The sequence below is a fragment of the Poecilia mexicana genome, unplaced genomic scaffold (genome assembly GCF_051168715.1).
Source record: "Poecilia mexicana isolate PSO_F unplaced genomic scaffold, ASM5116871v1 scaffold_20, whole genome shotgun sequence".
NCBI lineage: Eukaryota > Metazoa > Chordata > Actinopteri > Cyprinodontiformes > Poeciliidae > Poecilia > Poecilia mexicana.
The window spans coordinates 24,162,573-24,177,578 of NW_028263389.1; the positions used below are offsets into that span (position 1 = coordinate 24,162,573).

At 39.3% G+C, this 15,006-nt stretch overlaps 2 protein-coding genes across 2 annotated transcripts in view; both read right to left on the reverse strand.

Annotated features, from left to right (window-relative positions):
- Positions 1-484: 484 nt before the first annotated feature.
- On the reverse strand, positions 485-4,169 carry LOC106909174 (uncharacterized). The gene is made up of 3 exons (XM_014975481.2): positions 1,904-4,169; positions 1,727-1,818; positions 485-784 (listed from the first exon to the last, which is right to left on the reverse strand). The coding sequence occupies exons 1-3, from the start codon at positions 4,086-4,088 to the stop codon at positions 701-703; spliced, it is 2,361 nt and encodes a 786-aa protein (XP_014830967.2). The 5' UTR covers positions 4,089-4,169; the 3' UTR covers positions 485-700.
- A 6,871-nt stretch (positions 4,170-11,040) lies between these two features.
- The window catches only part of LOC106911014 (palmdelphin-like), a 47,173-nt gene continuing 43,207 nt past the window's right edge, over positions 11,041-15,006 (reverse strand). The window contains exons 7-8 of the mRNA XM_088001458.1: positions 13,355-13,462; positions 11,041-12,697 (exon numbers count right to left, since the gene is read on the reverse strand). Coding sequence (XP_087857584.1) covers positions 11,529-12,697; positions 13,355-13,462 — 1,277 coding nt within the window. The 3' untranslated portion in view covers positions 11,041-11,528. The remainder of the gene's footprint in view (positions 12,698-13,354; positions 13,463-15,006) is intronic.

Genomic DNA, 15,006 nt, shown 5'->3' on the forward strand with positions numbered 1-15,006 from the left:
AATTGTCATTATAAATTAAAATAATGGGTAACACTTTATTTGAAGGGGTGCGGATAAGACTGACATGACACTGTCTTAAACATGACATAACACCTGTCATGAACATAAAGAAGTCTTTATGAATGTTTATGACAGTTGTCATGAAGTGTCATTCGGTAAATAATGACACTTTTAATGCAAAATTGCTCTAAAAAGTTGCATTGAAAGTCCATTAAAAGTGCCAACTTTGCATGATTTTGTAAGTTATGATAATGCAAAGTTGGCATTTTTAATGGACTTTCAATGCAACTTTTAGAGCAACTTTGCATTAAAAGTGTCATTATTTACCGAATGACACTTCATTACAACAGTCATAAACATTCATAAAGACTTCTTTATGTTCATGACAGGTGTTATGTCACGTTTATGACAGTGTCATGTCAGTCTTATGCACACCCCTTCAAATAAAGTGTTACCAAATAGGGTACAAGCTTTAACCAAAACCTTGTGTTTTTCAAACTCATTTAATGTACTGCACAAAATTGATGCTGAAATTAAAAAGGGACTTGTCCTGACATTCTCACTATTTTTCCAAAGTGTCACAAAAGCAGAGATAAGGCTATGTCACAACATTAAACAAATAACGATAATAAATGCATCTAACTTGAATAAAAACATCAACAGTTGCACCTCCAATGGCAAAATGGCAACTTGTTCCACTTTAGTTGTTTTTTGTAAACTCGCCTGCCTCCCAGCGCAGAGCCATGGCGCTCTTCCGTCTTCCTCCGGTGTAGGCCTCAGGAAACTGAAAGGCAGGTAAAGATTTCCTTCTGTTATTACACCGTTATTACTATCATCTGTCTGCTCTCTCAACTTATTTGACTTCCAGCCATTCCACACATGGAAATCAGCATGAGCTGTCTGCTCAAACGCACCACGGTAAGGTGTGTGTTTTGTTTTTTTCCCATGACTGAAACGTTTGGATGACTGGTCCTCTGCTGTTAGAAGGTTTATGTGATGCACCACAACTGATGTTGATCTCCTCATGCAGTATTTGAATTGATCTCAGCTACTGTTGTTTTTTGAGAGCATTCAGGGTCAGCACTCTTACACAGTCACAGGATTTTAGTCATTTTATTAAGAAAATAACTTGGCTGATATTTGACTCTGCATTGAGTACATTATTTTCCCTTGATCACAGAATACTGCATCACTTTAGATGAAGGTTGGGCGACATCCATTCTTCCAGTCATCATGCCTTCCTCACACCATAGTATCTTGTTTGGGTTACAATCTGCTGAGACAGGCTTATAATAAGTTTTTCCTCACCATGTTTTTTCATGTGTTTCAAGTATGTCAGATATGATGCACAGGTTCTTCCTATAGTTTTTCACTGCTTCAACATCACCAATCTACGTGTTTCAAAAAATAAATGAAGCATGAATATAATAAACTGAAAACTTTCAAATAGGAAGGTGTTGTCATGTTATTATTATTATTTTTTTTACCAGTTAAACAAATTAAACCAATTTTCATGCATCTGGCGTGAGTCTTTTTAGAGGTTTTTCTTCTGATCACTTTGATCACACAAGCATTAAGGAGAATAGCCCTAACTTTGGATTAATGTGCATCTCATCTTACAGCTAGCAAACAGAGATGACAGAGATTGAATCTGACTAGAATCAGAATCAGTGTAGCTAAAAGAGAGAGGAGAAGGACGGTTTTCTTCCTAGGAGACTGAACTCACCCTGTGATCACAGGATAAGGCAGAGCGATCCATCCTGTGGGTTGTTTTCATTGGCGATGATGGAGAGGACTTGCATTTAACTGGTACAATACCTATTAATGAGATTGCACACATGAATTATGAATAAACATAAAATGTTGTGAGTGATGTAATGTATTGAGTATTTTACTATTATACCTGAGGTATCAAATGTCAAAGTGTCCATGCGATTTGACAGGCCAGTTTCTGTGCTGAACATGTCTTTACCATACAGTGTTGCCCTTTCCTTTCTGAGCTCTTCCTCCCTCTGCTTCACCATCCTTATCTCTTCATCTACCAAGGAGATTGTGCTTCTTGACCGCAGTTTGAAGAAGGGGTTATTGAGGAACATTTTTTCCTGGGGCTCTTCACAGGTTTTATTAAGGGAGAACTCAGAGGCACTTCGAATGATCAAATTAGATGTTTCAAGGATGATTAGATTGGAACTGTTTTCCTCAGAGCACCATTCTACAGGCCCAGAAGTTGTGTTGTCGTTGCCACTTTTTGAGCTGAATGTGAAATCATTTCTTGGGTCTACAATTATAACATTGTTGGCAGACACTTCATGCTTTACTGGTTCTTTTGTTGGTGAGGAGGTTATAATAAATGATGGGGTCAGAGGAGTACTTGTGGATCGAGGGATACTTCGTGATGGAGCACAATCTGTTGATTTTCCCATCCTGGCCAGTCCCCTCTCTCTTTTCAAGTTTTCCTCCCTCTCCATTGAAATACGAATCTCCCTTTCAATCGGTGTTTCAGCATCATTAAAGGGGGACCTGTAACTGGAATCATCCAGGCCAGAGTCTTCTGAACAAGGGCTGAATTGGGTGTGAGAATAATCTGTGACCAGGTTTAAACTCTCCAGATCCCGCGCTTTCTTGGGAGTTCTTTCAATATTGCGGACTGGTGTATACATGAAGCTGTGACTGCTTTGGAGGTGTGACTGCTTTGTTACAGGTAAGACAGTCTTATTTTTCATTTGCGCCTCCATTTCTCTCCATTGCTTGCGAGCTAACTGGAAGTCTACGTGTTCTGTACTGACATTTTCACTCTTTGTCTCCTGAATTACACAGAAGTCTTTGGGTAGCTTCTTGATTGTTTCCACACTGGTGTTCTCTTGGAGTTTGGAGTGGTCATGATTAGCATCTCTGTAGCTTTCACTTTCATCTTCAGATATTTTTGACAAACCTTGAAGGCTGAAAGGGCTGTACTTAACCTCTTGAGGGGGCATTGGAGAGGAAGGCACTACCTCAGGTTGCTCCAAAACATCTGGTACTTTTGGGACCTCAAAGCTAACCTCTTCAAAGTTGCTACTCTCCTGATCATTATAGTCTGTCTCCTCAACTTTCTGAACAAAGAGCTCCTGGGCACTCAGCTGAAGACTATCCAAATATGAGTCATCATCTTCTTTATTTATGGAAGAAGAGAAAATTGCTCTCCATTTTTCATCTGTATCACTGTCAGAAGAAGCTGCTGCAATCTCAACTCTCAAACATTCATCTATGTCTTCGGGGTTATGGTAGGACTCATTTGACACATCTGACATCACCTCTTCTCTTATACACTGCTCTAATGGAGACTCTTCATGAAAAGGTGGTTCAAAAAGGATTTCATCTGGCTCTGGGCCTTCATCTGGATATTCTGCTAGACTTTGATAGGGCTCATCATCTAAATTGATGATATCTCCTGCCTCAGGGTCAAGTTCACCGTACAAATCCAGCTGGGGGTCATTGTCAAGTATAGAGTATTGCTCAAGCTCATTGCCTTGTTCAGATTGAAGGTCTTGTTCGTGCTCAGGATAATCTGGCATTTCAAGTTTGTCTTTAGTTTCTTGGTCAGTTTCTTGCTCTGACATGTTCACCAGACCATCATCTTCCTCTGGCTCTGGATGCTGTTCTGATTTTGGCAACATTTCAGGCTTAACACACTGCTCTGACTCATGACCCTGATCATGATCTTGTGTGTCTTGCCTCCTACAGCAGGCCTCATTCTCACAAACACTGTCAGCACTGGAAAGGGTATCAGACAGAAATGAGTTGATTGACTCATTCCCATTGAGCTCTTCATGCCCTTGCACTAATTTTAATGTGTCTTTTTCCTCTTGACAGGGCATCAGGGTGCAAAGACTGCTTTCAGAGCAGTTACTGTTGTCAGCCAGGCTTGTACTGCTAGGAACATAAGTTAATGATGAGCTAAATATTGCTTCCTGAGAGTCTAATAAATCTGTTGTTAACCCAGTTAGCTCATCACTAGCGCTGCAATCTATTTCATGCACAGGTGAATCAGACACAGCACCCTCCATTTCACAGTCCATCACCAGCTTTGATTGTTCGGCTGTTTCCATGGTGACAGAAATGAAGTTGTGATTCTCAGTTGTGCTGCAAGGCTCTTTCAGTACTTCTTCATCTGCCTCTTTATCCACAGAGGTAGCTTTCTGTGTAAAAACAAAGAACAGAAAGGAGAACAGTAAAATCATGAACTTTGTGTCCCTTTAACTGCAAATGCAACGCTCAGATTTTTTTCTTCTGTTCGTACCTCATATGTCTTGTTGCACTTAATGTAATTTTTGGTTTCTTAAAAAGTGAAATGAGATGTTTATTTTTTGTCTGTAAATAAGAAACAAACAGCAGATCAAGTTTACAGAATTAAAGAGGCAAATTCCTTATTATTATGTCCTTAGTGGTTTAGTATTTTTCAGCAAGGGCAAACTGTCAGGCAGCAACAGCACCGCCACAGGAACAGCGCTGGATGGTGTCATACCATTGTGACAATCTGAATTCCAGTCTAACTTTCCTTTAGTTCCCTCTGTGGTGAGTTCATTAATGTGTGTGTTGTGTTCAGGGCTTGGCAGCAGGAGGTTGTGCTTGCTGTTGCTATGCTTTCTGAATGCTTTCCTTTCAGTTCTGTGTAAAAAGAGAGGAAGTTCAGGAAATGCAACTAAATTAGATGGTTTGATGTGTGTTCTTATGCAAGGGTGCTGGACTGGGTCAGCCTCCCACACACACTCCGAGATAAGAAATTGTCCCTGCAAGATGACAAGCTGTTCTCATCCCTCCTCATTTTTCACACAAACACACACTTGCTTTACTAGATCCTGTGTCAAATGTCACTGATTCATTTCTCTGCCCTGAATGTGACTATATGTAAACAAGTCATAAATAAATTGACTTGAGGTAGATTTGTCAGTGGTCCTACTCAATTGTAAACAGCCGTGGGGATTCACATGACCTTTTCAAGTCCTTCCTTCCTTCCTTCCTTCCTTTCTTCATGATAGAATCATAAAGATTATATCTTTATGATTCTGTGCAATCCTTTTGGTTAATGAATAGGCTTTCCTTCCTCAGGCCTATTCATTAATTTTGTAACTTTAAAACAGGTTTTAATGTTACAGGAAAATAACATTAAAATAAAGAGAAAATGTTCATATCATAATGCATTCTAAACAGTGTTATATCTCATGCAATGTTTCTTGAAAGCCACCAATGGGTGCTTGAATCTAAATCAGTTTGCAGCAAAGATACAACTGTTCCAGCAGGGTGTGTTCAGAGTCATTTCTTATTTTATGAACATAATGTGCCGTTATCTCAAGGCTGACACTCTCACAACTCCTGAATGTGTCATGTTCTGTGTGTTTATTTTTTGAGTTTTTCCTGTGTAGTCCTGTTCCTGAGTTTCAGTCCTGTCCTCCCCGTTGATTGCTCCCCAGGTGTGTCTCATTCCCCTGATTACCCCGTGTGTATTTAAACCCACCTGTTGTCTGTGTTCCTTGTCGGGTCCTTGTCTAATGTCAGTTGCTGTCTACGTCTGTTGCATGCTGTCTATACTCTCCAGTGGAACTGCAAGTCCTGGTTTGTGTTCGCTCACATGTTGTCCTGTTATTCAGTGCTACCGGCAATTTAGCTGTGTGCTTGTTCTGTCTGCTGTGCTGCTTGTTCTTGGACTGTTTGAGCATCTTACCATTAAATCATTCATCATCATCACAATAACCTGGGTCTTGGCGTCTCTCCTCACCACCTACCATACCATTTCATGACAGAATGTCACAATGCAGATTTAACAATGACAGTATCATTATTAATTATGAGCTTAAGAGCACCATTTATTTCCTGCATAAAGTTTGACTAAAACCAAAAATATACTACACACTTAGATACAACCACTTCCCGTGTGTGTCTCTAAACATGAACCTATAGATGCTGGCTCCTCACAGGACAGATTGTTGGTCCTTATCACATGTCATCAGTTGCTAAGATCTTGGTGAGTTAACATAAAATGAGTACAATGATACATTCTCACAAGCTCCTTCAGGGACACGTGCCTGCAACAGACTGAGTGTCATGGTAACCATCAGCAGGCCTGACACTCACTGCAATGCTCAGCTGTCACCTCCTCCCCCTCAACACCTCATCAGCAGACTGCTAAATGTGATGGGAAGCAGGGCTGCACTGAAATGCCAGGGGGAATAATGGAAATCAGCAAAAAAACACAACAGATAAATTCAAGCTGATGCAACTATTCAATGTATAATTACAAACATCCACTTTCAGCCTGTCTAGCTAATTAAATGAGGATGTAGAGCACTGAGTAGTTACTCAGTGCAGCAGAGCGACAACAGGAAGTCTAAAAAGACAGAGGATCAGATATAACTCAGGAAAAAGCTGAAGAAAGTAATAACTTTAATGTCTTGTTCTGCTGCATAATGGTTAACATGAGGTTGTCAGTATTCACCCATTTCTTCCTCCTCTGTTTAATCCTGTTGAGGGTCATGGGAGGGCTGGAGCCTATCCCAGCTGTTCCTGGGCAGAAGGCAGGTACGGTCGTACGTCAGACACCCCACCAGACAACTAGGAACCAACACCACCTCACCTGAGGACAACCTGGAGCTAATGACCCTCGCCAGTGTGGGGTATGATTATTGCTGGGGAAGACTGGATTGGTGAATAGATAAACTGAAGCTAATACAACTTATGCATGAAATGGACACAAGAATGTGCACAAAGAAATGTGCATAAATTCAAAATTAATGTATATTACTACATATATTTCTCTATATTTCTTGTTGGACTTAAATATTACAGCTTTGAAAAATGTATTCCAGGAATCTGACTAAACAAAGTAAAATTTTTCTCACAGTTTTTTTTATAGACAGTGGCAGGATCTAAGGAAGCAGCCAAAACAAGACATGTTTTATTTCCGTTATATGAACTGGATTCATCATATTGCAACAAACAAGTGATGTGGTGTCATCTAAGCTGGTTTGAACCATTAGCTGTCCCAAACACTCCTCATCAAGGAAAGGTACTTTTGACTGTTGGAAGAAAAACCCCACAACATAAATATCAAATTTTATGAACTGTAAAAGTTTTTTATTAACCTATTTAGCAAAATGTTCCGTTTTCAAGGTGTCTTCATAAAAGAGGTAAAGGCAAATTTAATAAATCAATATGCTGAAAGAACTTAATCTCTGTGAGAGATTGTCCACATAGTAACAATATCCTGGAACATAATGTTGCACTGGGAGGAGAAATCTCTGAACCAAAATTTAATACAACAAATACACACACATGTATTTTACAGAAATGTTATCAAGCCTTCATGCATGAATTATGATCCTTTATGTCAAGATTGTTTTTTCCAAATGTTTTTGATTTTCTCAAGGCATAAAAGTTGGGAAAAATGATTGTAAAAAGAAAGAAAAATCTTGGATTTTTTTTCTAGGTGATCAGTTGTAATTTTTTCTAAATACAAATTTGTTATTTGGAAAATACATCGGTAGTAGCAGTCTTGAGGGGTTACTACATTTTTATTTTTACCTGCAAGAGATTCTACAATAGAAGGAGGAACTGGATATTGCTTTTTAATTTTTCTGCCATTTTGGATGTTGCTATTTGCAGAAATGCAAGAAAATGCAGTGTAAAGTATGATGCACTAGAGTTCACTTCAGTAGTCTGTGTGCATTCATAACATAAAAATCCACAAGAAACACAAGAAAATGGTTTTTAGATACTGTAGCTGTCAAATGCAGTGACCTCTATGCATGAAAGTTTTAAGATGAGGCTAAGGAGAAATGACGCCCTTCTGTGGCTCATGTGATTAGCAGTCATTAGAGAGCAACAACCTAAAGTGAAACTCACTCCAAATCAACTTTTTCTGGTGATAAACTGTCTAAATATATTACTTATGATTCTATCTTTATGATTCTGTGCAATTCTTTTGGTTTGGCATTGTTTTGCCTGAAACCGTCTCACTATGGGTCTCTCCGGTCAAACAGTCTTTAGGCAGTTGAATTTTCCTTTTGGTTGCAGCAATACTCCTTGATACAACTTGTCTTTTCAAAGCCCCAGTGGATGTTGGCAGACAACCATTCACACTGAGCCAGGCTCTGGTTCTTTTGGAAGTTTTTCCTTTCCACTGTCACCACATGCCTGTCCAGGATGAGTGAATGCTGCAAATAAATGACTCCATGCAGTCTGTTGGGTTTCCATAGATTGAAACTTTTTAAACACTGTGAATAATAAACTGAATTTGACTGACTGCATTGATAACTGTGTATAATTGGACTGAACTGACTTTTTCTGGTAACAAGATGATTGAGTCCTAAATTGGACTCAATCATCCAATTGAGTCCAATTAAATAAGATGAATCAAACTGAATTTCTTTTATTTTAATTATTTTCCAAAATTATTTATATAGCAATGTCATCTCATGGAACCAATGCACTGCAAAAACAAACTGTAAAGTTTGTTTCTATTTATTCTTCGATCAGTTCCTGATACTGTCAACTTTATCAATGATGACAAAATTTTCCATATTTTTCCAGCAGCTTAATAGTTAGTTTTCTTATTGAGTCTGTTTATTTTCCATAAAGATGTTTATGAAAAATATGGAACACTTTGTGTGTTAGAAAAGCATCCAAACAACAGCAATATCATGCTTCTCCCAACCCATTTGATCAAAGCACTGAAATTATACATAAAGTATTCCCCAGTATAAATAAGCATTATTTTTTTAAATCATGTTGCTCACTGTGGGGGCTGCCAGAACTTGTTTTGTCTTCAAAGACACCACAAGTGCAAAATCACAATAACTCTGTCGTTATAATGACTACACTCACCACCCACATGCACACAAACTTACACACACACACACGCACACACACACATGCACACACACACAGCCAGACCTGCACAGAAAGCAGAGGCATGCTCTGACTCTGCTCCTGTCTGTTCCTTCATCTCAGAGTGGAACGCTCCAACAGATCAAGATCACGTGGAGCTGCTGAATGTTTGTGCTCCTGTGTTATAAGGACTGATTGCACTACCACAATACACAAACGTGCACCTAATGGCAGCAAAAAGCATGAATAAAAACAGTATGGAGGCAAGTTTGTTTTTTTTTAAGTTCTACAGTTAGAAAAATAAAAAACCCTCTTTTCATTATGACTCTGAACCAATTGTCTGCACTAGGATGCACTATGTAAGGTGGGCAGTGATATAAAAAGCTGAATGTCTGGTTGTTAATCAGTGGAGTAGACTTTCAGAACACTGGACAGCAACAAAATGATCATTGAACTGATGAAACATTTTAAAATTAAAATTTGCCCTAAAACACACACACACACACAAATACATCAGAGAAATGCCGTCTAAAGGCAGAATATGAAATCTGGATGAATAGCATAAAGCATTCATAATTAATGTGTGGAGAATATCTACGTAACCACGGCGGGCATCTAATGATCGGACAATTTGAGCCTTTAGTATTGATTACTTTATCAGCTGATTACCCTTAGCAAGTTTTTTTAATTTTTTTTATCAGCAACAATGTATCTTACCCCATATGAGAAGTGTGATAGACAGTAATGATCCATGGAGACACACTGACACTGCACATAATCGACACACAGCCTAGTCTCAGTCCAGGACTCTGCTCTGCTCTGAGATTTGCTGCATCCCTCCGTGCACATCCACTCAAAACACATGACGTGATTCTCGTTTTAGCAGCTGAAGCCGACAATGCTGAATACACTGAGGTACTACCAAAAAAATTCTGCTCAAGTTCTGAATGACAGTGTTTGTGTGTGTTTGTTTTAATGAACCTACCTGAGCCAAAGTGGTGGGCTAATGCAAAAGGATCTGCTCTGTTTCTAAGTGCTGCTGTGCACTGACAGCTCTGACTGGAAGCTGCTGCCTCTGATTGGATGGCTACTGAAGGGGAGGCAATGCACAGGAGGCAGCCAATACTGGGGCTTTCTCTGATAAACACACACTGAAGAGGAGGAGAGCTAACCTTGTACTCAATGCCATAGCTCACTCAGTTAAATCACCTGCTCACACTTCTCTGCAAATGAGTTGGGAAGTGATGGAAAATTACAGGATGTTCGTGCAATTTGTTACAAATGTACTTAAATTGCTTGATTTGCCTTTAAGATCTTCACTTTATTTTCAAATGTGTAAGAAAATGGCTTAGAAGGAATAGTCTGAAACTAATTTAGCAAAAGGAAAATCATTGCGGGTATGCTGTGCTGTATCAAACTATTCTCCCCACAAACTGGATTTGTTAGTTCTACTGTTTTCTCCTCTGTTTCTTCAATGAGACCATCAATAGATATCAATGAATTTTAAGATATGATTCATTCTAGTTACTGTGTGCAGTGTTGTGATACAAAACACACTTTTTATGTGACTGGTGTTCTAAAGAAATGCATTTCTCATGGGTGTGCATTTGTGTGTGTGAGGTTCTGATGATTGCCATACAGTTACCTTAAAAACAAGTAATATCAAAGTAAAACTCCATAATGTCCACCTTTAAAAACATAAACACAACCTGAATAAACACAAAAATGATGATTTCATTTATTGTGGGTAGGGAGATTACTGATCGGCCTTTATTTACATGCAAAGCTGATCTGATACTGTTTTATCTATCTTCCTCAACAAAGGTTTAAATATCAGCCACAGGGAATTAGTCAGGACAGCCTGAAAGTCCTTGTATTAACTGGACGTATTTAATCAGGCATGAGCCACAGCAGAGGAGGTGTGATCATTTTCTACCATTTTCCCCATCCCAATAGTAAAGAAATTAAATAATTTTGTCATAAAATGAAACATCAAACTCTCAGTACTTCCATCTCCCTAGTGATGGAGCTGTTTCAGAGTAAATTCTTCTGTATCAAGGGATGAAGCGATGAAGCGTGAACAAACAAGCAAATGAACTTTAGAATCAGTAGAATGTTTTTCTTCTTCCTACGTGGGTTGGATTAGAAACAAAATGCTAAAACAATACCACCAACATGTTTTTATCCTGCAGGAAAGCAACTTTATTGATGTTGATATAGAGGTTATTTCTGACAAAATTTTTACCACTACAGATTTTGACATCAGTTAGAATCAGGGGCTTCTGTATTCACTGACCCTCTGCAGAATACTGAACATCTTCTACTGGATTTAAGGGAAATCCTGAGTTTGTCATGTCGGCTTCACCATCCAACATTTTCATTTAAAACACTAAAAACCACTTATCACTGTGACCCAGAACCAGAAAGAACCAATAGCAGAATCTGAACATTAGTTAAACAGCATCTTATTAATAAGCAGTGGCCTACTATAAATACACTTAGACCAGGTAAGCACCAGCTGGTTAAAAATGACTCCAGTTGACACTTTGTGTTATTGCCACCTCCTGGCAAAGACCTGTCATTACATAATCTTAAAATATCCAACAGTTTGCATCTATAATTAAACAATTCCAATAAAAGAAAAAGAAGCCTAGCAGAACTCTGTCTCATCTTGTTGTTGAGCAGAGCTGCTGCGGTCTGATGCAGCCTGAGTCTGCAGGCTGCGCCTCGCCCTGGCCCTGTGTGGAGTGACTGCCTTTCCCTGGCATGTGGATGAATGTTGGCTTGTGGAGCTCCAGATCCCTGCAGTGTGTGTAGCTGTCTCCAGCTGGCTGTCCTCCTCCAGCAGCCCTGGCTAGCCCCACTTTGGGTTGGAAGATTTTACTGATGCATCCTTCTGGGTGGTAGGACAGAAGTTCTTCTCTGTAGTGCAAATTATCATGACACTTGTGGTGATCATTGTAATCCTCTTCACCATCACTGTCGCCTATGGTCACTAGCTCAGCTTGAATGTCTTCCTCCTCTTCATCCGGAGCATTTTCATAGCCGATGAAAATCATTGTGACTGGTTCCTCCTCTTCCTCCTCTGGCAGTGTGTTGAAGAGCTTCACAGTGTTTTCTGTGGCTGGGTGGATGTGGAAGTCACTCCGTGTCTCATCAGCTGTGGCTGAGTCTCTGATGACTTTGGGTAGAAGTCGATTTAACCCCCAGTGAATCGGCTGGGTTGCAGGCATTACGTCAGAACTCACAGTAAGTGGCACCGGACCACCCGGCTCTGCAGTGGTGGTGTCTGCCTGGCTGCGGGGTAATCCTGATGAGGTTGTAGCACCAGGGTCTGACCTTCCTGTTAGATTCATGTTATTTTTGAATTGTCCTGCAGTGTTACAACAGTGCCGCTTTGCTTCCTCATCAGGCTGAAAGGCACCTGAAGTGAAGTGCTGGTGAGGTTTAGGTGGAGGTAACTGCTCTTGTAGATCTTGAATAAAGGCTGATTTTTCTTTATGCATTTGACTTGGTGCCCTTGGTGTTGCTGGCCTGCTGTTTCCTTTGTATGGCACAGAGAACACCGGATGATGGGACTGAACCTCAGTAGGTACTGTTTGGTCTGTGACCTGATGCAGAAGCTCTTCCACTTCAGTGCTGGACATCTCTCCCAGCGCGCCATCATGGACTGTGTCCTCCATCAGCGGCAGCACGTACACAGACGTGCGTCCATCATCGTATACCTTTAACCCTCTCTCGTGAATGCTGTCTGGGTTTACGGTCGCTGAAGAAACCACCTGATTTCTGCCCGTTCTGTTATTATGTTCTACACTGATTTGAATTGCAAAGGTTGCTGAAACAGAGAAAAAGACGTCCGTACAGTGAGAACAGAAACATTACAGAGTTATAGTGAATAAAATGAAGTTGACTTAGTTTATTGGTTTCTTAGATGAAGCAATAACAATTTTCTTTTTCTTCTACCCAACAGAATACACAGGATCTGTTATTGCATTATAAACAGCCAGATTAATGACTCTTCACATGATTCTGTTTTTATTTACTGCTTTCTCATTAGTGATTCTATGATGTATATATGACTTTTTATTCTTGTGTTTTTATGACGTAAAGCTCTTTGAATTGCCTTGTTGCTGGAATGTGCAAATCAACATGATTTATTGGTTTTGTTCATACATTGATGCATAAAAAACTTTGACACTGTAGAACAAGCATAAGACACACTAGCCAGAATGCAAATTGTGGTTTTTAGTTAGTAACTATATTTATAAGTTTTTTTCATTAGGTAAACAATGAGTTGATCCACTCTTCTGAAAGACTCGGATCATGATTTACAAAACATTGTGCTGTGTTTAACTGCTTTAATATTTGCCACCAGATTCTGCATCTGTTATTTGTGCCTCCCCAGTTTCCACCTGAATATTCTGACAGTAGTGGGATTATTTTGCTAAACTGAAAAAATCTCTAAGCGTGTCCAGTGTCTGGTGAATCAGACCTTGTTTTGTTTCAGCACTGTTGGCTTCTTTAACTCCAGGGATTTCTGCTTTGCTTTGAAAAAATAACAACGGGATGTTTTGGGTTTTGAGAGAAGAATATGGCACATCTGAAAACAAAAGAAAAATTTGTAAAATTAAACACGTTAAAAGTTAAAGCATCATTTCAGATTGATCAAAATGGCTTTAAGAACACGGTTTCATGACATTAACAATGTCGTGCTCATGTTCATATTTTTAAGTCCATTATGCTATCCTCCATGTTCACTGATCCCCTTGCTAAAGATGTGTAAAAGGCCTCAGATAGGGTTGCCACCTTTCAGAAATCCAAAAGGGACGCCCTCCACAGTGCGTCGTCCTACTCTCACGGGGTGGGATGTCTGCTAAAGTGATAGACAATATTTTACGGCAGTGTTTTTTGTCTTTAAAAAGTGATCCATAGAGCAATTGTTCATGCATAGAGGTCAGTTAGAGTACCCAAACTGTACTCGAATCGGAGTAGTATACCTTTAAATATGTTTAATTAAGCAAGTATAAAAATTATTTGGTAAACTACTGAGTAACTGATCATAACACCTGATTTAATATTCAAAATCTGTCCTCAGACAACTAAAAGTATAAAAGTTATGTGAACATTCTGATATTTTATAGAGTATTACCAAAATATTTATATAAATAAGGTGTTAGGTTTGGAGGCTGGTTCTAGACCAGATTTACCACAGGGACCAGGATAGTCAGTGTTTTCATGGCAACACTTGAGAAAGAATGAAATAAACAAACAAAAAACAGAGAAATATTTCATCATTTGATATAATAAGTGAGCCAAAGAGCAACTTGGGTCTCCAGAGATTCAGTTTGCTGATCCCTGGCAGATGAAAGTGTGATCCTATACAGCAGCTAAAAGCGCAGCACTATAATTTTTAATTCATTGTTAAAGTAAAATTGTGAATGTTAAAAAAAATCCACCACTGAGTATCAACAAAAGACATTTATTCAGTTTATCTTCTTTGGTACGCCATTGGTCCCCATCTAGAACCGCCCCTGGGCTGCAGGTCTGTGTCTGGTCCATAAATGACCACTGAACACTGAATTCATAAAATATATCAAAATTTCAAAATAAAACCTACAGAAAGCTCTAACAAACCTTTAAAAGTAGAAAGTATTTATGTATTTACTGTTAATCTAATGTATGATTTGTTCTTTAAATGATCATTTACATTATTTTGGCTGATATTATTATACATTAAATAAGCAAATAATCAAACCAATGTAGTCGACTAAAAGCACAATAAGAAACTTAATCATAGCAAAATGTTACCATATCAGGATCTGCTGTCTTCCTCTCCTGATCTATTCTGTCTAGTATCACACTGAGCCAAGATGGACACATAATGTTTTTTTTTCATTGCCTGTGTTCATCCTCACTAACATTATTCAGCCTGGGATTTGTGTCTTCCTTCTCACGTCTGTATCTTTACGAGAGGTTTTGCTTCTAAGGAGGTGGAGAATCGGGTCGAGGATGTTTTAAAAAGATCCGGGTTGACAGCAGCTCACCGCGGCTGCGTAGTGTCCGTCTCTAGGCAACCGTGACAACAGCGTCGGTCCGTAGCGTTCTGGGGTCCTTTAGCTCCCGCAATGAGAATTTAGCTGACCT